This window comes from Furipterus horrens, unplaced genomic scaffold (genome assembly GCF_987537825.1).
Source record: "Furipterus horrens unplaced genomic scaffold, mFurHor1.1.pri manual_scaffold_16, whole genome shotgun sequence".
Lineage (NCBI taxonomy): Eukaryota > Metazoa > Chordata > Mammalia > Chiroptera > Furipteridae > Furipterus > Furipterus horrens.
The window spans coordinates 12,194,157-12,220,981 of record NW_028327186.1 but is presented as its reverse complement, the minus strand read 5'-3'; the positions used below and the strand labels follow the sequence as shown (position 1 = coordinate 12,220,981).

Below are 26,825 nucleotides of genomic sequence, written 5' to 3'. Positions count from 1 at the left end.
ATCTGTACGTACAGATCCTACCCACTTCTCATATCGTTCTGTCATTAGAACCCTCCGCATCTCTGCACCAGTGATCCTTAAAACCTTGCCCACCCAAGATGGTTCTCGGAGAAGGGATCCCACGTTCACCCCAGTGGGGCAGGGGTGCCCGTGCTTCCGTCGTGGGGTGGGCTTCCCGCGCGTGGCCGTACAGTCAGGGCCTTTGGTGGGAAGCTTGTTTAATCCAGCGTTTCTCTCATGAGTGACAGCAGGACTCTTCCTCTCCATAGTGATGAGCACATCACAGACTATTTTGGAAATGCTTCCCAGAGAGTCACCAGCAAAGTTACCCTTACTTCCTTTTTATCAGTGAAGACTCCGAGGCTCAGAGGCAGAAGTGCTTGCACGGCTGAGTGAAAGGAACGTCAGGCCCGGTTTTCCTCACTGCGCTGCGGTGACTCATCCCATTTGTCACCCACTGAGGACGCACAGATTTATTTTCAGCCTCCTGGAAGTGACTTGCTTCTAAGGTTAACAGCTCTCACTTCTCTTTCCCAATATCTGAACTTTGTCCCACTTCTCTTTTCTAAAAATGATTCTGTCCAAGTGTTTCTTTGGCTTTTCCTGCCAGATGTTTCACAAGTAAGCAATGGAAGGCTCCAGTTAAATTTTTCTAAGAGTCTCATGAAATAATGAAAAAAAAAAACAAAAAAAAGTGGGTTTTCCAGTATATACCTGGTTTGCGTAAAATCATCACTGCCCAGGGAAGGAACCGGCGGCCTGCTTCTGGGAGCGCTTTCTTGCTAAATCAGAACTGAGTCAGTCACTCCGTGAACTACAACGTGTGAGTGCGTTTCTGTGTCCATCTTGGCTTCGAGGGTTTCTGAGGAATACAAATTTAAAATTTTCTATTAAGTTGTCTTAGCACAGCCATGGTTTTATAGGGAGTGCAGAAACACTTAACCCTGGACTCTGGAGTCAGAACATCAGGGCGTGAGTCCTCGCTTTGAGTGACTTTTAGTAGTTCAAACTTGGATAAGCCGCTAGCATCTTTGAGCCTCAGTTTCTTAATTTATCATATGCAGTTATGGGTATGATAGCTGCCCTGCCTCCTCAGCTGCCTGCAGAGCTGGCAGACTCCCAGTGAGGGAGGGCTTTTCCAAACTTGGATCCTTTCAAGGTCAGCTGGAAAGGCCCCCACCCCGGATCACCACCTGTCCACCTCCTGATTCTCATTCTCCCCACCCGCACGGCAGAGCAGGATCTTTCGGTGACCCCCAGGGCCCTTCCTAACCGCAGGGAGGCCGCTCTTCCCGTCTTCCAGAAAGCTCTGTCCTCAGGGACCAGAAGATTCCCCTTCTCTTCCATCTCCGTCCTGTGTGAGTGGCCGCTGTGTGCGTTCAGCCGCCCCGGCACAGCTCCAGGTGGTCCTGTGGTAGCTGTTCATCCCTCCTCCATGTAAAATAATTTTTTAACAGATGTTGGCTCCTGGGTATTCTGGTTTCATCTCACGTTCTTGCGAGTCATAGGCTTGTCCTCATACCTGGAGAGCAGGGAGGGGGCAAACCATGGTTGGGTCCATGAACACACAGGCCACCGCACAGACACGCAGACAGGGACACGCTAACACGATGTGTTTCTTCTGCGGCAGCGACGTTCTGAGTAGTTCTCCCTTTCGCCTGCCTTCTGTGCGAGTTTGGCTTTTACACTGAGCCCGTATTATTCTCCTGTGAGGGCGCAGTTGGTGCTGCTGCCGGCTGTAAACACGGGCTGCAAACAAGCCGCGCCTCCATGTAAAAGCTCCTCTGCTGCCTTACCTTCTGCGGCAAATTTCACTTAGGCTCTAAAGAGAGACACCTCACATTTCTGTCCGGGGAGCGTTAGGACAGTGAGGTCCGTGGGCCCCAGTTCGCCCTCTCGCCTGCTTTACGGTTAAACTCCAGGAGCTGGCAGTGGGGCGGTGGGAGTGACAGCTCCGGGGGTGGGGCCTGCACAACTCCTCTGCTGTCTCATTGGCTGGCAGGGTCCGTGCCTTGGCCAATTGTAGGAGTCCGGGTCGTCATGGCAACAGACACACTAACAGCAGCACCCTGGGGAGGGGATGGCGCAGAACTTGTACGGTCCCGGGGTCCGGATGGGCAACTGGAACGAGGACGTCTACCTGGAGGAGGTGAGGATGTCGCTGCGCAGGGACCAGAAGGCCTGCCCTGAGCCTGGCTGGACTGCGAGCACCCGAGGCTGCCTTCTCCCCAGCACACCTCGAGGGTCCCTCTGACCGCCCAGGAGTCACCTGCGGCCTCACTAACCCAGGCCTCAGCCCCCCTGGCCTCTCAGACCCGGGCCTTGGCTCTCCAGCCCATCCTGTCCCCACCCCTGCCTGTGGTTCCCCTTAGTCGAGAGCCCCTGAGGTCCTTTCCCTTTGCTCCCCAGAGACTTAGGGTCCCAGCGACTGCAGTCCAGGTGAGAGAGTGAGGAGGCCGGCTCTAAACAGGAATACTGCCCCCCACTCACCTGCCCTCCCGAGTGTCCCCGCTACTGACTGCCGCTCGCTGCCTCGCGCTCTCCTGTGGTCGCCCTGACAAGGCCCTGGGCCGTGTGTGTATCAGACTCGTCAGGGGAGGGACTTCCAGTGTCAGTCATCCTGCCACCGGGGGCACCTGGCCTCCCGTGTTCCTCATGACTCTCTGTAGCTGGAGTTACTGTAGGTGAGGCTTCCCTTTTGTGTCTCTGCCATTTTTCTAAACATTGTACAATGAAATAAAAATATTCAAGTAATGCTAGAAAAAGTTCTCACCATTCCCATGATGCTCACGTTTCTTTTTCTGTTCTCCAGTTTTGCTTTTTCACTTGAGGTGCTTCTGACCTAAGAGCTGCCAGTGTGTGTCACTCAGGACTGTTGTTGGCACCTTGTGTTTCACTGGTGTTTCTTTTTCCCCACTAGGAGCTCCTGAGAGACTTCTTAGAGAAGAGGGATAAGGGAGAGCTTTTCATACAGAGAAACAGAAGGCTAAAAGATAGTCTTCTGAGACCGGTAATTTTAAATTCAAAGACCATTTTCAAAATTCTGTTAAAGCAAGTGGGAATTTCATACGTGAGTTATCATTTGGAAAATACCAGTTTTTTTCTTTAGATTGGAAAACCACAATGTTTACGATTCCCTAGGATTGCAGAAACATAAGAGAAGTTTGCTGTTAATTATGTTAACCTGAATTAAGAAATAATTACATGAATACATGGATTAGTAAAATGAAATGCCCCTTAGTTGGTGCTGAAGAAGTTTTCAGTGAACGTTGAATAAATCAGTACTGACTCAACCCATGTGACCCTTTTCATCAGTTTTGTTGTACTCCATGCGGGTTACTTGGGGCTTCTGCGTGGCACATGGGGAGCAGGCTGGTGGCAGGGAAAGGAGGAACAGGATTTGAGGGAACCCCTTATTGAAATGGTCCTGGTCTGAGAAGAAAAGGAGTCCATCTGAGACAGGCCGGCCTGGGCCCTGGCCGTTCAGGAATTGCGCAGTTTAAATAGAAGCACTTCTGTTTCCATTGTAGATGCAGCTTTCCGTGTCTGAGGACGGGTATGTTCACCACGGTGACAGCGTGATGCTGGTGAACCCGGAGCATCCTGAGACAGAAGCCGGTCAGTTTCTCGGTGGGGACCTGAGCCTGTGTTTGACTCCAGACGAACTCAGAGCCCATCTGCGTGACACCCTCGAGGTGCCCTGTGGCCTGAGCGCAGCGCCAGCCAAGGCCCCGGTGGGCAGAAACACTTTCATCGTTTTGAGGTAAAGATCCTGTAAATGTCATCACAAGTGTCTGTTTTCACTTGCAGCTCAAGGATATCCTGGGATTGGAGCAGGGCTGATTGGAGGCGGGAGTCCTATGGACATTCTTGCTTTATTACCTTGGGAGTTATCATGAGCGTCGGCCTGCGAGCTAAGTGTCGCTGGTTCGATCTTCCACTCAGGGCACATCAGAGAAGGAAAACTCTGACTCCAAAAAACCTCCGCTGCCTTGCGGCATACCTCTTCAGGGGAAAGGCTAAGGGAGTAAACCCCGACAGAAAATCCGGAGCCGGAGTCCCTAAGGCGGTTTGACGTTGTAGTCAACACCGGGAACTCCTGCGGCGCACCTGAACCCAAGCTGTATCGACTCCGTCTTTCCCTTGGACCCTTCAGCTGCGAAGAGAGGGGGGGTCTGCTGCATGGGCAACAGCAGACCCTCCATATTACTCCATATTACCCTGCCCAGGCTCTGTAGCTTCAGCGTCATCACAAGATGTCGATTCAACACGTGAGGAGACAGATACCATGTCACTCCCGAGTCGGACTGCACAGCCATTCTCGGCGGTGCAGATAGACTCTTAAGAAGCTACACCATCGTCTCTCGAGACGGACGGCTGCCGACGTATCATTAGGGGGCCTTTACTGGTCCTTTACCTTAAAGATCAGGATAATCTGTAATTTATGTTCAATTCAGAATGCTTAATTCTAAGGCATTGGATCCAGGGAACTAAAGTCATACTCTATTTAGAAGCAACGTGGGTTTTCCTAATAGCACCTCAGTGCTTGGAGCTCAGCTGAGGGTTCCCATTGTCTTTGATGTGCCCGTGTTATTTTTTACACCAGAAATACACCACTTAATGCACGGTGACATAGCATGGGGATTTGCTATTTAAAAACGCAGTTTTCACTATAAATGTACTTGAGGAGATTTTGAAAATTACAATGAAAAACATTGCTTCCCGTGTCACTGCACTGTGGCAGCCATGTCTGTGTTATAGGGGTACAGCCAGTCCTCAGCATCTGTAATGTGGACTTGCTCTGAGTACAGGTCATTCACACGAAGACCCCGCCTGTTTCCCGGAGCATTAAGAGGGGAGATTGTATTAAATTTCTACAAATGTGTTACCTTGGTTCTCTCCAGAGATGTCACTGCACCCGCCCCCGTTCCTCAGGTGGGCGAGGCCGACCGTGGGGGGCTCTGTGTACGGGCCGCGTGGGTGCAGGGTGCCGGGTGCCGGCTGGACTTGAAGGCCGGAGGAGAGACCTTTGCTTTAGTGAGGGGCTCAGGTGTGGTGTGTGACCGCACATCACCAAGCAACGCAAGAAGGAGAGCCGTGGGCGATCCTCCCGCAGAGAAGTCACGTTTGGCTTTCCCCTCACCGACAGTGCAGACGGAGCGGCCGCCGGGGGCGTCCTCAGATACGGGCAGAGCTTTCGCCTTGGGGTCACAGTAGGATGTGAAGACAGAATGGTGAGTCGTCAAGTTCATGTCCACTGGGGCTGGCCATTTTGTTTCTGTGTGGGCTCCTGGCTTCTTGCCGCCGTGAACAGAGAACTGCAGGCCCACGTGGGCTCCGTCTGTGCAGCCTTTCAGGCAGCTTGGGGCCAGTTCTTCCTTCTAACTTTGAACCGTTCAAAAATACACCCTTAAAATGGAGAAACCTTATTTTCAATGCAGCTGGCAAAAAATAAAAATTCACAGCATCTTCACCTGTAAGTTAAATGATTGGATTACGTAGTAACAACCTGACAGCTGTTTAATGTCACCGCTGCTAGGGCTGACAACATTGTTTTACTTTTCAGTGTCAAACTTGTCTGATGAGAGAGGGACGCCATGAGATGCTTGAGTTTGCACACATCGCCCTGCGTCTTCAGTCTTTACCTCTGCCTGGGGGTTGGGGGTGAGACAGACCAGGCCAGTCTGGGCCTGAATTCTGGCGGAGGGCGTGCCTGGGGGTGGGACCTCAGTAAGTGAGTTAGCCCTTTCGGGTTTTCTCGTCTATAAAACGGATGCGATTGCACTGTAGTACAGGCGTAGGCGCCTCCCGTGTGCGACCTTGTTTGCTCCTCCCCACAAGTCTGTGACGGAGGCGCCTGTCACCCTCTCCTGTTGCTGGGGAGACTGAGGCACCAGGGGGTTAAGTGAGTTTGCTCCTTGTCACTCAGTTCCAAAGTGGCAGAGCTGGGGCCATAATGTTTTTTTATTGAAGCAGCTAGTCCGTTTTTGTGTGAAGTGGCGGCGGTGGCGGCGGCATCATCATCGTCATCACGTCATCGCCACCACCACCACGTCATGCCAGTAAGGAAAGCCAGTGCTGGCACTTCAGCTGTGACTCACTGTAGATGCTGAGCTGCTACCTGATTCTATACCTTTTACTTAAATTTTTAAAATATTTTATCCTCACCTGAGGACAGTTTTCATTGCTTTTCGAGAGAGAGGAAGGGAGAGAGAGAAGCATCAATGGCAGAGAGAAGCATGGATTGGTTGCCTCCCGTACGCGTCTAGACCAGGGCTTGTTCCCTCTGTTACATTTCTTTCTCTGAATTATATTAATAATTAATTGTTCAGTTAAATGCTGTAATCATTTGTTCGAGTCCTTCTGCCCTGTGGAAAAAATCACTTGGTGCTCTGATGGCCCCAGAGCTTTGTCCTGACCTTCCCAGAAAGCGTGTGTGCGGGCCTCTGTGCGTCCTGCTGGACACCCACTCCTGGCAGGTGCCTGCAGGTGCTTCCCGCAGCCACCCTCGATCATCCCTCCTGCATGTCAGGAACTTCTCGGGAACAGTAACTCATTTCTGCCTTTCCCACCGTGTCTTGTGGCACAGCTCTGTCTATGAAAATCTATCAGAGTAGTCAGAAACGACCTCCAGGTTCTGGGTGATGGGGAATCATAAAGAGCTACCAAGGAACCAGCGTTTTGGACTTTTTGGCAGGATGGGGTGGTTCTTGGCAAAGTCCCAGGCAGCCTGATAGCTGCCTGAATAAATTACAAGTGTGGGCATCAATTCCAGGGGGGTGTAGGCGCCCCCGGAGGCTCAGGGATGAATGACAATGTGGGTTTTAAGAGGCACTTCACTTCCACAACGAGCTTCATGCAACATTACTTATAATGAGTAAGCACTGATACAGGCCCTGTGCCCTGAGAAAGAGGAGCGGAGTAGGGACGGGAACGAGAACAGAGAGGGAGATGGGTCTACAGGGGACACAGGGTCCGAGGTGGCGTTCCAAAGGTGGAGGGAAAATAAACATTCTCCTGTGGTCGTTAGGAACAGGGATTTTGAAGTTCCTTTTGAGCACACTTGCCATCAGCCAGGTATTTCCCAAATCTCTGAACAGTGTAACAAATTCATCTGCTTGCTGTCCTCTCAGTTATATTTATCAAGTGACCACAGGACCCTGCTGAAGTCGTCCAAGAGGTCCTGGCTCCAGGAGGTGTACCTGACAGACGAAGTCTCCTATCTGAACTGCTGGCAGGCTGCCTTCCTCGACCCCCAGCTGCGCCTGGAGCACGCGGGCTTCCCCGTCCCGGTGAGCGCAGCTGCAGGAGGCAGACGGGCGCCTGGCACGGGGCTGTTCCCGGGCCCAGGGGCACCCGGGGGCGGCGTTGTTGGCAGGCACTGGGCGAGCGTGCAGGCACTAGGGGTTGGCCAGCTGAGGCGGCCCCCCATGCGCGTCACAGGTCACTCTGAGTCCACCAGACACAGCGTGCTTTTCCCCCGGGCTCTTCCCTGGACCCTGGTCATGAGCTTCTGCCCCATGTGAGGACAGTGAGCTCATGGTCCACAGTGGGACGCACTCCACATATTTCCCCTGTCCGGCTGGCCTGGGCCCGCTTGCTCTTGGAATTGCCTTGTGTTACCGTGAGTTAAATTGCCAGTCTGTTTCCTCCCGTGGAGAATGGGGGTGATGGTAATACCTGCCTCAGGAGGGTCTGTGTGACGTCGCGCTTCCTGGAGGAGGGGCTGGCACTCGCGGCCCGGCCTCTTGTTCTCGGTTGCTGTGTGGTCACCAAGGCACCAGGGGCTCTTTCCTCAGCCACAGCCCGAGGCAGGTCTCTCGGAGCCCTGCTCAGACTCAGCTGGACATGTGCAGAGTGGGAGACCTCAGACCCTTCCCAGCCCCCTTGCCCTCCAGCCAGCGACCCTGCGGGGCACTGGGGGGAGAGCAGGCCGACCCCACTGCTGGCTGCAGACAGGATGGGGAGAAGACACACCTGGGGGGGCCTGGGAGGGTCTCCGTGAGTGGCTGTCCCAGAAGGACGTGTTACAGAATGTGGGCTTGGGTGGGCGGTTTTAGGGACGGTCCCAGGAGGCAGGCTTTGATCTGACTGGGTGTGACCAGGAAGGGGGTTGGCTCTGGTATCTCAGTCCGTCTCATCTGTGGAGATCACAGGCCAGAGCTCAGCTGGGCTGTCGCTAGGAAACCACAGCCGCCCCTCACAGGCACCGGGAGAGGCGGGTGTTTGGTGTCGGGGCTCGTGTCTGCCTGCGCTCAGATGTTCGTGCAGCCAGTCTTGTTCTTGTCCTGACCCGCGTGGCCTCGGGTGGCGAGGGCCGGCCAGCTCCCACGTGCGGCTGCTTCTCGCTTTCTCCCACAGCTGCTAGCGCACCTGAGTCAGGACTCTGAAATAAGATGTGTTTTCCTGATCATAGTGTCATGTACGTTCACTGTGGAGACTCAGGAAAGCACAGCAGATAATCTGGGAATGGCCAGTACTTCCGCCTTTCAGAGAGAACCGCTGTGGTTTGTTGTTTCTGTCCTTTCCTGCACATGTGATTTACTTTACTGGGCACAAAGTACGCCGTCAGGAGCGCTCCTACCTTACCCACACCACACTGCCACCTGCTGTGTGTCAGGTTGTCAGAGGTGGTCGCCAGGCAGACTTTGGGAGCCGTGAGACGCTGCTTCGTCTGGGTGTCCGTAGCCGTGGGTGCTGTCAGTCTGCTCTGGTGAGCATTCTAGGGTATCCTGTGCATGTATCTCATGTAAACGTAAGTGAGCATGTAACGCACTTACAGACTTTTACTTTCAGGAGATTGGAGGCCTATAACTCATAATGCAAATAACTCTTTCTTGTTTTTCAAGGCCAACGCCAGGATTCTCATCAATCACTGCCACACGAATCGGGCGCTGGCGGCTCATCGGCACCTCTCCCTGAGGTCTGTGTGGCAGGCGCTGCGAACGCCGTCTGGGCGGGGTGCTGTGGGCAGCAGCAGAGAGGCTCCGCTAGTGCAGCCGCGCGCGGGAGGGCCCTGAGGACAAGATGCGGCCACGCAGCGCTCCGCGGGCGGGGGCGCGCCTGTGAGATCCCCTTCAGTCGCACCAGCCACCGCCTCGTGAGGGGGTTGAGCTATAATGGGGTCCCGCGGCCCCCAGCCTTGCCCAGACGGGGCGCAGATTCCCGGCCCACAGGCTTTCCGTGGAGGTCAGCCATGCTGGGTGCTCCTGGGCTGGCGTGGACCGCGTGCCCGGGGCTGCTCACGTCTCACCCCTGTCCACTCTCTCCCACCCCAGAACCTATTTTGGAAAGGAAGGAGAGGTCGCCGCTCATACACACCTGGACTCACATCGGGTGGAAAAGCCCCAGAACCACTGGCTGCTGGTGACGGGGAGTCCCAGGAAGGACGCGTCCACCATGCTGGATGTGCGCAAACCTCCTGTGGAGGACTCACGTGCCCCAGAGCAGGCGGCCGACCCCGGGGCGCAGTGACAAGCCAGGTGTGCTCCCCCTAGACACCCGCAGTCTCTGCCTCGGCCGTGCCTCACGTGCTGCATTGAAAGAGGCCCTGGGAGGGTTATATGTTGGGGACAGGGGGTGTCTAGAACACACGAAGATTAGCCTGGGACTAGCGCAGAGCCGCAGTGTTCGGAAGCGGCACGTGCATTCCTCGGCTGGCGACAGCATTCTGAAGACCTCGGCTTCCTCTGCTGAGACCCTGTGTAGCAGCAGCGTCTGCAGGACCGTGCCGCCTTGAAAGCTGTGTCTGTGCAATAAAGCTCCTGGCTGCTCTGAGTCTTGGCCCCATGGTTCCTCCGTGCTTAGTGCAGTGTGCTGAGCCGTCACCCGTGTGTCGCTGTCAGCCGTGGCCTAACCGCAGAGCTCAGCCACTTCCCCCTTGTATTTGTATTCTACGCCTGGTGTAGGAGGGTCAGGGTCTCCCCCTGAGCAGTCACGTGTTGTTTTGTGATGATGTTTGTGCTGCAGATCCCTTCGTTGCCACTTTATCTCTAGAACGGGCACATCAGTGGTGGCAGCCATGTGGCCACCTTTCTGACGGAACACAAGTGTGTCCTTTCATGTGTCTGTCCATCTGCTCCTTCTTTGGGGGGGACCGGTGGTGGGTAAGGTGTCCTAATGGACTGCGAGACCCCCGCCCTGTAGGTAAAGCTGAGCTCTAAGGCTGGTTCACGTATAAATTTGCTGAGAGGCAGAGAGTAAGTCAGAGGTGGTGGACATGCATTTTAAGCAGATGCAGCTCCAGCCCTGGGGATGGACCCGCTTCAGGGAGGCTGGCATTGGTCCTCAGGGGCAGCAGGATGGGGGGCAGTGGTTCCCAGCCGGGCGGGCGTGGGGTGTGCCTGCAGAGGCTCTGACCTCCTGGTCTGGGGTACAGCCTGGGCACTGAGTGGCTCTTCCGTGCAGCCAGAGTTGAGAGCCACACCATGGGGAGGTGGAGGCGGGAGCCGGGGTCTGCGTGAGGAAGGCTTTCCTCGGCGGGGCCTGCCCAGCCTGCAGAGCTAAGTGACTGGCTCTTACACAGGGGCCCGGGGCAGGGCCGGCGAGACCTTCTAGGCCTTCTCCCGGCCCCAGGTTCCTGAACTTGGCGCCCCCAGCTTTGTGGGTCCAGGCAGCTCCCTGCTGGGATGGCCGTCTTGTGCCTTGCGAGGTGTCTGCAGCACTGTGCCACGTACCTGCTGGGGGCAGTAGCACACCTCTGTCTGTGACAACCAGACTGTCCCTGGACGTTGCTGAGCGTCCCCAGGTGCCCCTGCTCTAAGCCCTACAGGTCTGTATTTGTATCGGAGAGGGTCGTCTTCCATGGAGCACAGTGTTTGTGGTGTCTCTAAGATGACCCAGCTACCCAGGTCTACTGATACGTTGCGCTTAGCTTCTGGTCTGGGCGTTGGTGGGAACCTGGCATTTGGTGCAGGTCGGCCCTTGAGAACGAGGCCACAGTGTGGGCAGCATACTGTGCTGCCGGGCACGGCCCGCGCGGCGGCCTCCTGTGGGGCACACAGCACGGCCCGCCGAGATGGGACAGGAGAAGCTCCTGGCTGCTGTGCGTGCTGTTGTTAGCCTTTGCGGTGCATTAACGTGTGCTCCCCACTGTTCAGAAGGTTACTCTTAGCGTACATGAGAGTCTAACGGGCGTGGGGAGGACAGAGGCAGGCCCGGGAGCCCCTCTGGACGACACAGAGGCCAGTACCCAGGGGAGGGGGCCTGACTGGCGTCCAGTCTCTGGGAAACGCCCGGGTCTCTCCTGTGGGGTTGGTCTTGCTCTTCTCAAAAGTGGCCACGAGATGTCGCTGTTAAAAACTCCAAGTCCAGCCGCACGTGCCACTGTTGAAGTTAGTTTCAGAATACAAGGGGGTTTCCAGTTTTCAGACAAAGGAGTTTCCAGTTTTCACAAAGTGCATTTGAGGGGGGCGGGAGCCAGAGCAGCACTGTGGTGAGGGGATCGGTTCACCTTCTTCCTTGTAAAAGGAAGTGTGTGCTAGGCATGCGTAAGAGCCGCTTCCACAGCTTCTGGAGGGGCTCTGCCGAGGGGAGTCCCAGTTAGAGTACAGCCCCCCTGGGGCTCTTTTTAGCCCTTCCACCCAAAGTCTGGAGCCCCCCCCCCCCCCAGGAAGTTGTACTCCGAGCCCGGGGGCGGGACCCCAAGCGACGGCAGTGGGGTATCCAGACGGCCACTTGCCCTCCTCGCCTGGGCCCAGCTCCCCACAGAGCGGCGGCCTCTGCAGGGTTCCTCGCTTCCTGTCAGAGCTGGTAGGAGGTCGAGTGAAAAGGGAACCTATTCGAGAGAGGCGGGAGGGACACGCAGACAGCCCAGTGTGGCCACTGGCTCCTCCTCGCTTGTGACTCTGCAGTCACTGTACCTCGTTGACCCTCCGTTCACTCCTGGGTTAAAGAAAAGGCAAAATGTCCCCTCTTGTGGGCCTGCAGTGCCAATGGAGCCCATGTGTGAGCCCAACGCCACCCAGGACAGGATGGTCCTCAGGGCTCCCGCCACAAGGGTCAGCGCTTCCTCCCCCACGTCACAGAGGAGGCCTGGACAGGGGCCCTGCGTGGGCCCCCTGCCCACCCCGCTGCTCCGCGCTGTCGCTGTGCGTCCCTCTCCGACGCACATGCTTGCCTGGTGCTGCCCAGGGCAGGGGTACCTGCTGGACGCTGCGTCCCTGCTGCGGAGCATTTCCGGCGTAGCCGACGTCCACGGAGCACGGACCCGCGCCAGGCCCCGTCCTGAGCTCTCTTCACAAATCAGTCAACTGGGTCCTTGCATCACCCGTGAGAGGGGTGCCGTGATGCTCTGAATCTGACCGGAGGGGAGACTGAGGCAGAGGGCGGTGACCCTGCCCAGTGCTGATTGACACAGTCGGGGGCAGGCGGCCGGGTGCAGGGCCAGAGCATGTGGCCCCCTCAGGAGCGCCGCGGGTGAGGCAGAGGCCTCCATGGATTTGTCGGATTGGAGCGGGTCAGTAAGGTTGGAACGGAGCCACACTGCGTTGTGGGGAGCGACCAGGGCGTGCAAGTCTGTGCTCAGACCTGCTGTCACTGTGCCCTTGACCGGGACAGGAGAGCGCAGCCTGCAGGGCAGGGACAGAGGGCGTTGGGGCCCTCTCAGCTCAGGAGGGGTCGGGTCGGTAACATCTGCTCTGCTCTGCAGAGGCCGTCCTGGAGCCCCGACATCCGTGGTGCCCTGGCGCCGGGAAGCTCGGTCACCCCGCCACGCCCGTGAGCCCGGGCGGGTGGTAGGGGAGGCTCGCTCATTTCAGGCACCAGCTGCGTGCACCTACAGGCTCGCGCGCTGTGCTGAGCACGGTCCGGGGGGACAGTCAGTCCCAGAGGAGGGAGCACTGGAGATGCCCGTGTGTCCAGGAGGCGGCCGTGGGCTGGGGGGAGCCCGCCGGGCCCCACCTTTCCCTCTCTGAGAGACTCGGATTCCTGCAGCTCCCCCGGCCTCCCAGGGCAGCCAGGCTGCCTGGCGCGGGGCCTCGGGCCCTGTCTGGGGAGCTGCCCCTCCCAGAACACGGGCACTGGGTGCGGGTCACCTCGGAGCGCCCGCCTGCCCTCCTCCCTGGGGCCGTGGAGCTGGTGCCTCCTGTGGCTGTCCCCTGTGGCTGGCAGGAGCCCCGCCCTTCCCGCTTCCAGCAGGGCCTCTGTGTCTTGTTACTGTTGGCTGATGTGGACAGGGCTGGGCACGTGCCAAACATCTGCTCATGCCTCCTGAATGCGCGCCCAGACAGGCGGCAGGAAGCAGCACCACCCTGAAGTGAAGGGCCGGGCTGGGGGTCTGCCACCGCAGGACACTGCCGGGCTGCCGGGGCTGGTGGGGCCCCTGGCCTGCGATCCGGTCTTTCTGGGGGCGGGGGGCTGGGGGCACGGGGGGAGAGGCCTCTTGGTTGTACAGCCTCCCATTTTCCTGAGAAGGGACAGTCTACGGGCCAGGGACATTGACTGGAAGGGAGGAGAAGGTCACAGCTGGAGATGGAAAGAGGGGGCATGCTAGAGAAGGGAGGAGGGAGAGACCTCTGCGCTGGCCTGGATGCAGGCGGGAGGGCTGTAGGTGAGGTTCCCCGAGGCCGAGGTGGAGTGCACTTCCCGGAGGTGGTGGGAGATGGAGGAGAGGGAAGCTTGGGAAAGGCGCTTTGTCAAGCAGGTGACGTTGGGGGGCACCGAGGGCCCTGAAGGATGGGGTGAGCCCTGTGACCCCACTGTGGGGTGGGCACGTGGGAGATTTATTCTTCACCTCCCAGCCCCAGTGGTGGAGGGCTGCTCCTGGGCACCGCAGCGGGCTGGGAAAGCCCTCCAGGGGGGTGGCATGGGGTCCTGGTGCTGGCTGGGTGTGGGCACAGTCCCTGCTACGAGGGAAGAGAAGGGACCGGGGGAGCGACAGTTAGGGACGTGGTCCGTCAGGCAGTTGTCTCTCCCTGTCCTGCACGCTCTGCTGCCTTCACCCTAGCTGCCCGTGTCTGCTCTCTGCCCTCTCTGAGCTTGGCCCGGGGCACGGGGGCTGCTGAGCACTGGCCGCCTGCTCCTCCCAGGGTCCCGGTGCCATGGACACTGGCATTGGGGTCTGGCCGGAGTGGTCAGCAGCCTGGTCTGTCCCTTGGCCTGGTCAGGACTTCATGGCCCTCCTGGTTGGACCTTCTTCACCTCAGTACTCAGTGGCACTGTGGCTGCCCGAGGCCTTCGGTCGTGGGCCCCTCCGTCCCTGCAGCAGGTCAGCCCAGCAGCCAAGCCCGCGGCTGCCTGCCGCGTGTCTCCTGGACAGACCGGGCACAGCACGAGGCCCAGAGAGCGCGCATGCCTTGTCCCGCTCCTGAGTTCGCCGTGCTGGGCTTTCCCCCTTGGGTTGTGTAGGCGGACTTTGCCCTGAGGCTGCACCAGGCTTCAGTTGAAATATTCTGCTTGTGATGCTGACAATGGCCTGCCTTGATTAAGGGAGGTAATGTGTGTGCTGATCAGTACAGTGCCGGACACACTCAGGAAGTGTAACTGTCATCATCTTCACCACCACCATCACTGTCATCACCACCATCATCATCTTTATCATCATCACCATCATCACCACCATCACCACTATCACACCACCATCATCTTCACCATCATCACCACAACCATCACCATCACCATCACCATCACTGCCATCAGCACCATCATCACCATCACCACCACCACCAACACCATCACCATCAGCAACACTGCTGCCATCACCACCATCACCGCCATCACCACCACCAGCAGCAGCACCACATTCTTCACCACGGTCATTGCTCATTACAGCCCCCTCCATACGCTCTCTCCCTCGCCCACTGGCCATGCTCAGTCTAGATGGTCATGTGCCCTCAGGTGGAACTCAGCCGGGGCAGCTGGCCCCTGGTGTCTCGAATTGAAGGGCTGCTCCAGGAGCACAGTGAGCAGACTTCCTACACAGAAAATGGTGAACTGTGCCAGGAAGTGAAGCCAGAGGCCCTGAGGTGTGGCGGTGACTGGGAGTGGTCCGTCAGCGGTCAGCCTGCAGCCGGGAGGAGATTAGAACCAAGAGCAGGGCTGGGGCCTTGGAGCAGGGCTCCCGAGGAGGGAGCAGAGCAGGTGGAGGAGGACAGGCACTGAAGTGGCCTCAGGAATGCCGGGCCCTACTGAGATGTTCCTGCCACACCGAGAGGTGGCGTGGGTCAGACCTGTGAGGGCAGAAGGGGGTGGCACTGGGGGGCAGGCCCATGAGTTACCTGGTGCCCAGCTCATTGCAGGTGCCAGGAAGCCCTGGTTGTGTGAACCGACTTCTGGACGCCAGGAATCGCATCTTCCCTGTGGCCTGCACTCGCTTGGGGGCTGCTGGTTGGGACTCACACACAGTCAGCTTGGTGGTCGTGGGGCTCGGTGTGTTGGCCATGGGCAAGGCATGAAGAATGTGTGTGTGTATATATGTCTGTCTGCACAATGTGAAACACATACGTGCATACATACATAATGCAAAGCTTTTGCAATAAAATAAAAGGATTTCAGAATAAAGCCTTCATACCTTTAGGTCTGTAGAAAATATTTTATAATAAATTAAAAACATAAGATATCTGTGAATGTGCTTTCAAAAGTACAAAGTGTGTGAAAGATTGATAAACCAGGCTCAGTCAATTTCTGTGATTTTGGGGGGCTGTCTCCCTGCTTGGACTGACTGGTCGCTAAGGGCTGGTGGCAGGGGTTCTTTGGCCAAGGAGCGGGTGGCCTGGATGGCCTTTAGGGCTCTCAGCACTTCTGGGACCCTTTGTCCTTGAGCAGGTCCTCTTTCCCTCATGTCTTCGGCCTCCCCACGCGTGTGCTGAGGGGGCGCTTTAGGACAGGGGTTCCATATGTGCTCAGCAGCGCACGGGGGATGCTGAGGTGGGGGTGGTAACACAGGAGGCTGGGGCCGGGGGCAGACTCGTCCCCCTGCCCTCAGCCAGAACAGTGTCACACTGACCTGTTTATGTACTGATGTTGCAGGTGAGGTGCTGCTGAATGGGACCTGGTCCTGCTAAAAGTGTGCCCCCCCAGCTCTGACTGGTGTCGTGCCATGACCGTCCCTGCCCGAGGCTTGGAGTGGGCACCGCAGGTCACTGCCTTCCCGCCCGGGGACACATCAGGTAGGTGCTTTGCGCTGATGCATTTATGTGTTGAGTTCTTGGTTGAGAACAGACAGGCACTTTCCTGGTCTCTGTGTGAGAATACCCGTGTCTTGTCCCCGTTATTTCTTAGCTCTGTGACCTCAGGTAAGTCCCCCCACCCGGCTGAGCCTCCACGGCCACATCTGTGCAGTGGGCGCACAGTGTGGGTTCAGTGATGACCCAGGGTAGGGCCTCATGGATGCGTGTGGTGAGTGAGCCCTGCCCGTCCCTGTGAGGCAGTTAATGGTGGTGCCGGCTGGCTCTGTGGCTCTCAGGGCTGTCCAAGGCAACCTGCGTCCCAGGACCGTTCAGGTTAGAGAAGCAGCCTGAGCTTATGTCCTTCTTTGAATGTTGCCAGAGGCTCAGTTTGTCCTTAAAATAAATACTCAAAAAGTTATGAAGCATTTAAAATGCCATGCGCTGGCGTCATAGGCAGTCTGTAACTTTGAGCACAAAGTAAATTTTATTTATTTATTTAGTAAGATTTTATTGATTTATTTTTAGAGGGAGGTGAGGGAGGGAGAGAAGCATCCATGTGTGGTTGCCTCTCTTGTGCGCCCCAGCTGGGAACCTGGCCCGCAACCCAGGCCTGTGCCCGGACTGGGAATCGAACTGGAAACCCTTTGGTTCGCAGGCTGGCACTCAATCCACTGAGCCACACCAGCCAGGGCCAAATGTAAGTTTTAAAGGCAGTGAAGATTTAGAAATGAATAGGTTGGTTGGAGAAGAGAGTTGAGTTTGAGCTGCATTTACCATCCAGGGGATGAAGGTATTCAGGTTAATGGTTACCTCCTAGTCTCCGGGTCTGCACTGAGCCCCACGTAGCTCCCTCGGGTTCTCTGTCATGCAGGCCATCACATGCCCCTCCATGCCGTGTGGCAGCTGCACCTGGGATAGTGTGTGGGATGTGGCCAGGGTTCGAGACCGTGGTGCAAGCCCCTCACAGCACTGGGCCCTGGGGAGGAGGAGCGAAGCCTTAGTGTTGGTGACCTCGGGAGGATGTAGGAGGTGACGCTCAGGCCTTTCCTCAGGGTTCAGGGTGATACAAGGACCTCAGCAGGGGCTGCGGGAACTGCTCCTGGGGCTGCCCTGGGCCTGGCCCCAGGGACACGGCGGACCCAGGGGGAGCGGGCGCGGATGAGGCAGCCCTCACTGGAAGGAGCCTGTGCAGGGCCCTGGGGGGCAGCAGCTCCTGGTTAGGGAGAACAGGGGGGCAGGCTGTACTGTCCAGTGTCCTGTGGGGGCCATGCTCTGGAAGGGACCCCGTCAGGGAGGTGCCCGGTCTGGCAGGGAGGGGACAGGCCCATCCGTGGAACTGGGGAGGCTCAGGGCTCAGCATAGGCATGGCAGACCCTGTGCCCACTGCGGAGAGGGGCGTCGCGGGCTTTCCAGCCAGACTCCCAGAGCCCCCGCCTCCTGGCTGCCCGGTCAGACTTGGCTCAGGACTGGGTGCGGCCCACTTTGCAGTGGGAGCTGTCTGTGTTGATAACCCTGAGGCCCCGGCTGGCATGAGGACCAGCCCCGGCAGGTGACGCAGTCCTCTGGAGTGAGCACAGTCCGGGGGCCTCCTGAGTTGGGGGTAGGGAGTCCGACATGTGCACTGCCCTGGGCCCCCCACCCTGGGCGCCAGCGGGGCCACTGCTGCAGGAGTGGGCAGAGGCCTGGAGGAGCACGGGGGGCATGTGGGTGGCCACGGCTGCATGTCTCCCGTCCTTTGCCACAGACCCTGGGCGGCAGAAAGACACCCTCAGTCACTGGCGCAGGGGAGGGCATGAAGGACGCAGCTGTCAGTGTGGGACACGCTCCGGCCTCCCGGGGACTACAGCTTCCTGTTCTCGTATTCCCATCTTTTTTTCTCCTCCTAAGAATCTAACCTGTTCCTTCGGGGGAGAAAAACAAATGAGGGGAATCAGAGTAAAAGAAATAAAAAACACTCATGATCCATTAGCCAGCGATAACCTCTGTACGCGACAGAGAGCTCGAGATGGTGGACCCGAGGTAAGTGAAGTCGTTGACAACCTCCAGGGTGTATCCGTCGATGGTGATGCATGGGGGAGTCCCCGTGCCTTGAGCCATAACATTCGTCTTCGTCAGGCTGATGGCTAGTCCGAACTCCTTGCATGCGTGGGAAAGGCAAGTGACTAGCTGCTGGAGTCCCTCTTCGGAGTGTGATGTCAAAGCTGCGTCGTCGGCGAAGAGCATCTCACGGATGAGCACCTCTTTGACTTTGGTCTTGGCTCGTAGACGGGCCAGGTTGTAGAGCTTGCCATCGGATCTGGTGTGAATGAAGACACCCTCGCTGCAGTCCTTAAAGGCGTATTGGAGGAGCATGGAGAAGAAGATTCCGAACAGCGTAGGCGCGAGGACGCAGCCCTGCTTTACTCCGCTGCTGATTGGGAAGGCCTCAGAGGTTGCGCCGTTGTAGGACACCGTGCTGTGCATGTTGTCGTGAAAGGACATGACCACAGCAAGCAGATGTGGTGGACAGCCAATCTTCCGTAGCAAGCTGAAGAGTCCGCTTCGACTGACCAGATCAAACGCCTCCGTAAGGTCGATAAAGGCGAGGTAGAGTGGTTTATGCTGCTCGTGACACTTCTCCTGCAGCTGGCGTAGGGAGAAGATCATGTCCACTGTTGAGCGGCCAGCTCTGAAGCCACACTGGGACTCTGGGTAGACGCGGGAAGCAAGGGTCTGCAGGCGGGCAAGAGCGACCCGGGCGAATACTTTGCCGACGACGCTGAGGAGAGAGATGCCCCGGTAGTTGTTGCAGTCGCTGCGGTCTCCTTTGTTCTTGTACATGGTGATAATGTTGGCGTCTCTCATGTCCTGGGGGATGTGACCCTCCTTCCAGCAGAGACAGAGTGGATGGTGGAGCGGCTGTAGCAGGACTGGTTTCCCGCTCTTTAGGATTTCTGGAGGGATTCCGTCGCTTCCTGGTGCTTTCCCGCAAGCAAGGCGGTCGATGGCTTTGCCGAGCTCTGCCGCAGTAGGTGGGGTGTCTAGCTCCTCCATGACTGGTAGGTCTGGGATGGCGTTAAGAGCAGTGTCTGTTACGGTGTTCCTCGTTGCGTACAGCTCGAGGTAGTGCTCGGTCCACCGCCGCATTTGCTGTTCCTGGTCAGTGATGACCTCACCTGTCTTGGACTTAAGGGGGGCGATCTTGGAGGGGATTGGGCCTGTTGCCTTCTTGATACCCTCATACATTCCTCGTGCGTTGCCTATATCGGCGGCTTCCTGAATGCTTCTGCACAGGTTTAGCCAATAGGTGTTGGCACAGTGGCGGGCGGTCTTCTGGACTTTGTTCCTGGCAGCCCGTAGAGCTTGAAGTGTACTGGGAGTGGGCGTGACCTTGTAAGCCAGTAGGGCCTTCCTCTTAGCCTCGATCACGGGTTCCATTTCTTCCCAGTGAGCCTCGTACCAGTCAGCGTTCTTCCGCTCTTTCTTCCCGTAAGCAATAATGGCGGAGTTGTATATGGCGTCGCGGAGACGTGGCCAATTGGATTCGATAATGTCGTCTGCCGCCATTCCCTCGCCGAGTGCATCTTCCATCCTGTTGATGAATTGCTGGGTCTTAACTGGGTTGCTGGCACAACTGGTGTTGATGCGTGGGCGACCCTTCATCTTGGAGTGGTGCAACCTCTTCGGCATTATGCGCACCTTGCTTACCACGAGGGCATGGTCCGTGTCGCAGTCTGCACTGTGGTAGCTGCGGGTGAGGAGGGTGCTGCCAATATCCGTTCTTCTGGTGATGACGAGGTCAAGCTGGTGCCAATGACGGGAGCGGGGGTGCCTCCATGACACCTGGTGGATCTCTTTGCACTTGAAGAATGTGTTTGTCATGCACAGGCCGTGGTGACACAAAAGCTCAAGCAGTCGCTGACCATTCTCATTGATCTTTCCTCTCCCAAAGTTTCCAAGGCAGGTGGGCCAGGCCATGTGGTCGGCTCCTACTCTTGCGTTGAAGTCTCCAAGGAGATAGAGAGCGTTACTTCTGGGAATCTTGGATAACGCTTCGTCCAGTGCATGGTAGAACTGTTCTTTCTCTTCGGTGGTGGCGCAGAGGGTTGGGGCATACGCGCTAAGAATGCTGACTGGGCCGAAAGTTGTTGACAATCGGAGGGTAAGTAATCTCTCTGTGCCTCCTGTGGGTGGCTCTATGGAGTTAACAAGCGTGTTCTTCACAGCGAACCCAACACCGTGCTGTCTTGGTTGGTCCGGAGACTTCCCTTGCCAGTAGAAGGTGTAGTTGGTTTCTCTGATAGTTCCGTTGTCGGCCAACCGGGTCTCCTGTAGAGCCGCAATGTCGATGTTTAGTCGTGCCAGTTCCCTATCGATGACAGCGGTTTTCCTGGCACCCTTGATCCACGGAAGGTCTGCAGTAAGTCCGGGGCACATGGTCCTGATGTTCCAGCTAGCGAGGCGAAGAGCCGGAGGCTTCTTTCTTGTTGTTTGCTTGGAATTAACTGGTGCGGGTGTTTTGTGGCCCACTTTTCGAGAGGCGCCTCTCTGATCCCCACGCACCCAGTGGGGCAGGCGAGCCATGGCGAGACGGTAGCTGTCCAGTGAGGTGCGATGACCTCTCCCACTGTCAGAGGAGACCCCTGGCGCTCGTTTCCTTCGCCAATCGGATGAGCTTATAACCGGTATCTGTCTCCTCCCGTGTTGAGTCGACATCTTGCGATGACGCTGGAGTGTCCTCTCAAGTGAAACTGAAGCTACAGAGCCTGGGCAGGGTGATATGGAGGGTCTGCTGTTGCCCATGCTGCAGACCCCCCCTCTCTTCGCAGCTGAAGGATCCAAGGGAAAGACGGAGTCAATACAGCTTGGCTTCAGGTGCGCCGCAGGAGTTGCCGGTGTTGACTACAACGTCAAACCGCCTTAGGGACTCCGGCTCCGGATTTTCTGTCGGGGTTTACTCCCTTAGCCTTTCCCCTGAAGAGGTATGCCGCAAGGCAGCGGAGGTTTTTTGGGGTCAGAGTTTTCCTTCTCTGATTTTAGAGATGTCCTTCCTCTTTCCTCCTTTACAGTCTTGAGGGCAGCATTTACAGGCTAAAATAGAAAACTGGCAGTGTAACCTTCTAAGCAGATACTACCAATACCCTGCTTGGGTATACTCACCCGACAATAAACATCTCTTAAATGTCCTCCAAGTGCCATGCCTCGAATTAGTAAATGGCAGTGCAATGGCAGCCAAACATTTGGATCAGTTTCACTAAGTAAACCACCAACACAAGTAGGTTTTTAAAACAATAGAATAGTGTCTCATTTTATTAAAAATAATAACTATTTTTAAGCAACTTACCAGCAACACTGAAGAAAAACCTGGCTGTGTTTCCCACTGTTTCAACTGCTCCTCAGCTGGCTTTAACACAGCAGTATCCTGACTGGTGGCCTGAGTTAAGACTTGAAGAACAACAGTGCTGGCACTATTGAGATCCATGGAAACCAATTGGCTCAGTCCGAATAGCCCGGCTCTCCAGCTTCCACTGTCCAACACGAAGTGGCGTCGGTTGGTCCCGCGCCCCACGCTTGCAAGTCCACGCACCGCCGCCCACTGATGCCGAAAGTGGCTTCTAGGAACGCGCCATGTTCTGAGTCACAGCTCTAAACGATGCAGACGCTAGAATATCGCGTCACAGACATCCACAGCAATAAAAAAGATCAAAATACTGATACACAAAACAACACAAATGAATCTCAAAAAGCATTACGCTAAGTGAAAGAAGCAAAGCATAAAAGTCTACATGAAGTTCTAGAAAATGCAAAATTATAGAGACAGAAAGTAGATCACTGGTTGCCTTGGGCTATGGGGCTAGAGGAAAGGATGATACAACAAGACACAGGATAATTTTTAGGGAGATGGAAATGCTTTAATCTTGATTCAATAGTAGTTATGCTACCGAAAAGCAATTTGGGGTCCTGCTGCCTGCCGCCACCCTCTAGGCAAAATTCCAGAAGCAAAGGTTTGGTGATAAAGAAAGTCTATCCAGTCACAGCTTCAATTACTTAAGCCTATCAATTAAGGCTAAACTCTAACACCTGGGCCCTGCTATCATTTCCCCCTGTTTTAATCACCTTATTTCTATAGGGCTAGTTACAAACTAAAACAGCATAAAATACAAAAACTACACAACTTTGGAAGAATGACAGGCTTCTGCCTCATAGCCTGTTCCCTCTAGAGCACCCAAAGAATAAACCAGGGACCCTCTGCCAGGCCAGCCCAATCCTTTAGAAAAATAGGAAGCCCCACACTTTGTTCTTCCACAGAGACACGAACTTAACAATATACTGTCTAAAAACGCTTTAAGAGAACTCCAGAAACCAGTTAAAAAGTCATAATATCCCAGGAAAGTGCAAAGCCAAAACCAGCTACATTAAAATGGTTAAAAAAATTATTTCACCCATGAGAGCCCCTCCCCTAAGCCAGCACAGAAACAACCTTAAAGAAATGAAGACCTAATAATTATGAGACAAAAATAAAAACGACCATCTGAAATAAGTTCAATGAACTTCGAGAGAAAACAGACAACTAAGGAAAATCAGGAAAATGATGCATGAACAAAATGAAAATATCTTAAAAAACAGAACTTCAGGAATTGAAGAATATAATAATTCAATTAAAATATTCACTAGGAGGACTTCTGGCCAAGATGGAGGCATAGACAGACATGCGGCGTCTCCCTCCACAACTAAGAAGGAATACAATTACCTCAAAACTAGAAACAACCATAAGTTCCAGAAAATCAAAGTGCATGGAAGTCCAGCAAACAAAGATATAACCTGCAACCAGGACCACCCTATTCAGCTGCACGTTTACATACTACATAAAACACTTTTAACTTTGAAATAACTGTAGGCTGAGAAAAGGGAATCAAAGTTGCAAAGACACGACCTGAGTTCTGCACGTTCCCTCACAGCGTCCCCTCACAGTGTGCCTAAGTGTCACTGGTTCGATCTCAACACATGGGAAGTTCAAGCAGACGACCGCCTAGCCTGGAGGCTCGCGGTCAGGCAAGGTACGTCACGCGCGGAGGCTGCACGCAACGAGGAGGCGGTCCAGAAAAGATCGAGGCGGAAGCAGCGTCAGCAGCAGCAACAACAGCCATCTGCCTTCACCTGTACCAAGTGCGGCAGGGATTGTCACTCCCGAATCGGACTGCACAGCCATTCTCGGCGGTGCAGATAGACTCTCAAGAAGCTACGCCATCGTCTCTCGAGACGGACGGCCGCCGCCGCCGCCGACGAACCTCTGTACGCGTTTGGCCATGTAGCTGATAGGCTAGTTACAAAGAAAATCACATTTAAACACGCAGCCTTCCTTATGTCTGTGTAACTGAGTGTAAAACTCCCAGGCCCTGTTTCTGCAGGTGACGGAGCATTGACTTTGCTAATGCGAAGTAACCCCATCCTCCGTCAGGTTGGGCAGCCTTTCCCCCCTTTCACTTAAGGAAACAACTGCTCTTTGACCGTCACACATTCTTTCCAACCTGTGGGTTTGTGCTATAAATGTTGTGCTTTGAATCCTCCAGGTTTTGCTCTCTGCAGTCAAAACCAAGCTTTTGGCCTTGAAGAAACAAAATATACACAAACCCAGATATATTAGTTTTCTCTTGCTGGTCTAACAAATTGCCTCAAAATTGGGGGCTTAAAACAAGACAAATATATTTTCTTGCAGTTTTGGAGATCAGAAGTCAAAAGTGGGTCTCAGCTGGTACAAATGAAGGTGTTGGCAGAGTTACTGTTCCTCTCTGGAGGGCTGGCAGTGGGGGGCCCCGGTCCTTGGTTCCCCAGCTCCTGAGGCACCTGCAGTCCTGGCTTGTGGCCCTGCCCTCCATCGTCAGAGCCAGGGTGGCCCCTCTGGCTCTGCCCCCTCTTCTGCCTCCCTGTTGCACTCTCAGGGACGTGGGCCCCGCTGCAGAGTCCAGGATAACTCCTTCCGTTTCAGGCCATCGGGTTAGCGTTTCTCCCGCCGAGGAACGTAGGCTGTTCCCAGGTTCCGGAGCAGGAGTGGACGTCTCAGGAGGGACCACACTGAATCATTGTTCCTTTGTCAAAAGCTTGGTTCATAGGCTCAAAGGCCAGGGCTTCCAAATTACACCCTTTGCTATTGACTTAACAAAGTCTACGTAGGAGTTCCAAACGCAATGATTTGACTTTAAAAAAAAACAATAACTTTACTTTAAATTAAAATTTTCTGTCATTCTCTTAATGGTATGACCTGAAAATGATGGCTGTCCCCTGACTTGTGTGGTAACGCAGGGGTATTGGGAAGCCCAGACGGACACTGGGGAGCTCATAGAGGGAAAACCCCTCCACGGTGCTTCTCTGAATGTAGTCTTGTTTCATGTGTGTGGTTCACACACGCTTCCTGCACTGGTGACCGGATTAATTCATTCCGCAGTAGAGCGCACATGTGTTTCTGGAACATGAAGTCACCGTAATTTCTGGAAAAGTGCCCCCACCTGCCGAGCGGGCTCCCGCGGACTCCGCCTGTGGGACCCAGGCGTTCTGGCCGAGCAGCTGCGGCCGCTTACAACCCCAGCGCCGGTATAAGGCGTGATTCGGAGCGCAGTAGAGGCCGGCGGCGGGGCCGGGGCCGTCCTGCTGCGGCCCCACACCCTTCTCCGGGGCAGGGTGACTGTCAGGGGCTGTCAGGGTGACAGCCAGGAGCTGCTTGGACGCCAGTGCCGAGGAAGGTTCTGGCAGAGCCGCCGCAGGGCCCTGAGGAGCAGCGCAGTTAAAGGTGCGCTGGGCGGGCTGGGGTGGAGGGGTCGCAGTGGCCTGGGAGTGGCTTGAGTGAAACGATGGGGCGCGCTCTGAAGCCTGTGACCCTTCGAGGCCCCGCGTGTTGGGGGTGGCATCTGTCGAGGGGCCCGAGGCAGCCAATGGGCCCGGGGTGGGGGTGGTTGCTGAGGCACTGGGCCGTGACAGGCACTGTGTGGGTCCTGTTGTCCTCTGGACGGGGCACACAGACCCCGGACTGGGTCCCCTCACTCGCTCCCCTGGTGACTTCTTCACGGTCAGACGGCTTTCCCTTCCATCCATCTCCCCCCGTTAGGTCCCCAGTGCCCCCCGTTCTGCCCCAGTTTTCAGCTCTGACTCTTTGCCCACTTGTTGTATATATTTTTTGGTCTTTTCGGTGGGGAATCCAAGGATTTATTTAACCCAGCAATCAAATTGGCCATTTGAAATAATAGTCCGTCTTGTCCCAGGCTAAAAATAGACTCTCCCGGTAGGAGAGGCAGGCAGGGGGACGGGGTGGCTGCCGCTGAGCCGACCTCAGAGCCCGGCAGCGGCGGGCCCTCCTCGCCCTGACATGGGCCTGATGAAAGTCGGCCTCCACCTTCCCCGCCCGGCTGCCTTCGGGGGACACAGGCAGCATTCAGCAGCCTCTGCCCAGCCCCGCGCAGAGTTTATGAAAGGCGTTTTCACTTGGATCACACAGGACCGTGTGTGTGCGAGGGAGGGAGGGAATCACTGCGACATCGGGCAGGGCTCTGAGGTGTTGTGTTTGTCCCTCGCAATTACATAAACACCCCAGGACGCATTTAGGCAGCAAAGGGAGGGGGGCCGCGGGGTGGGGGGCTGGTCTGAAACACGGGCAGTTTCCGGGCACAGACCTCAGACGGGGTGGTGTTCTGCCCGCTCAGCCCGGGCTCCGAGTCCAGAGGGAAGGTTGGGGCTTTACATTCTGTCTGGGGTGCGGGAAGGGGCTTCGGGCCTGGGGCTCGTGGCCTTCCTGCGGGATCGCTGCGCGGAGGGCAGGGGGGAGCGGCTGCTGGGGCGCTGGCAGCAGGGACGGGATTTTTCCCCTCCCTCCTCCCCTCCCTCCCTCCCAGCTGAGGAAAAACAGCTCTAACGGAGACTGACTGGGTCGTTTTAACGCATTTTCAAACCCTGTCGGCCCTGGGAGCTGCTGGGGATCCCCGGCTTCTGGGCCCGGCTCCCCTCTTCCAGCCTCACGGGATGAGCTTGCAGAAGAGACTCTTCCCTCGCAGGGGAACCGGTGAGTGAGACTTCTCCTCGGGACCCTGGGAGGCGGGGTGCAGGGTGTGAAGGGACACCCTGGCGCGCCGTGTGCGGGGCGGATGTGCTCACGTGTGTGTGCGCGCGCGTACACGTGTCTGAGTGTGCGGAGCGGCTGCACCGGCCCCCGTCTGTCGGCGGGGTCCTTGCAGAGGCTGCCAAGTGCTCGCGGGGCTGCCGGCAGGGGCGGGGGGGCCTGAGCCCGGTGGGTGGCCGTGCACCCACGCCCTCTGTCAGGGCCGGCGGCGGAGTTGAGGGCATCAGGGTGGGGGCGCGGAGGCGGCAGGACCCGCACCGGCTGGGCTCGGGGTCCAGCAGGAAGCAGAGCAGAGGGGTTGCCGCTGGGGTCGGGGGTGCGGGTGTCTGCAGCAGGGACCTGCATCGTGGGGGGCTCCGGGTGCCCTGCAGGGGCAGCCCGCGTCGCGTGGTTTCCGAGAACAGTCTCCCTCCTTCGCTGCAGAAACATAAACAGGCATCAGGGAGAAGCGTTTTAACCCCGGTGCCCAGCTTTTAAAGTCAACCCTGGCAGAGCGTCAGCGGTTGTAGCTTTGGCGTCACAGAGTAAACACATGGTTTTCTTTAAAGAGCAGAACAAGACAAGTCAGAGGCACATGTTCTGACTTTTGCGGCTCCAGGGAGACAGGGAAGGAGTGGCTAGAACCTTGGGATCCA

At 56.3% G+C, this 26,825-nt stretch overlaps 2 protein-coding genes across 2 annotated transcripts in view; both read left to right on the top strand.

Annotated features, from left to right (window-relative positions):
• The first annotated feature begins 1,850 nt into the window (after nucleotides 1-1,850).
• CFAP161 (cilia and flagella associated protein 161) lies at nucleotides 1,851-9,474 on the top strand. The gene is made up of 7 exons (XM_090263758.1): nucleotides 1,851-2,149; nucleotides 2,921-3,010; nucleotides 3,531-3,763; nucleotides 5,150-5,234; nucleotides 7,134-7,292; nucleotides 8,850-8,923; nucleotides 9,279-9,474. Exons 1-7 carry the CDS (start codon nucleotides 2,081-2,083, stop codon nucleotides 9,472-9,474), a joined length of 906 nt encoding a protein of 301 aa, XP_090119884.1. The 5' UTR covers nucleotides 1,851-2,080.
• Nucleotides 9,475-15,995: 6,521 nt separating this feature from the next.
• Nucleotides 15,996-26,825, top strand: part of IL16 (interleukin 16) — a 62,102-nt gene continuing 51,272 nt past the window's right edge. The window contains exon 1 of the mRNA XM_090263735.1: nucleotides 15,996-16,106. Within this exon, the coding sequence (XP_090119861.1) occupies nucleotides 16,037-16,106 (70 nt within the window). The 5' untranslated portion in view covers nucleotides 15,996-16,036. The remainder of the gene's footprint in view (nucleotides 16,107-26,825) is intronic.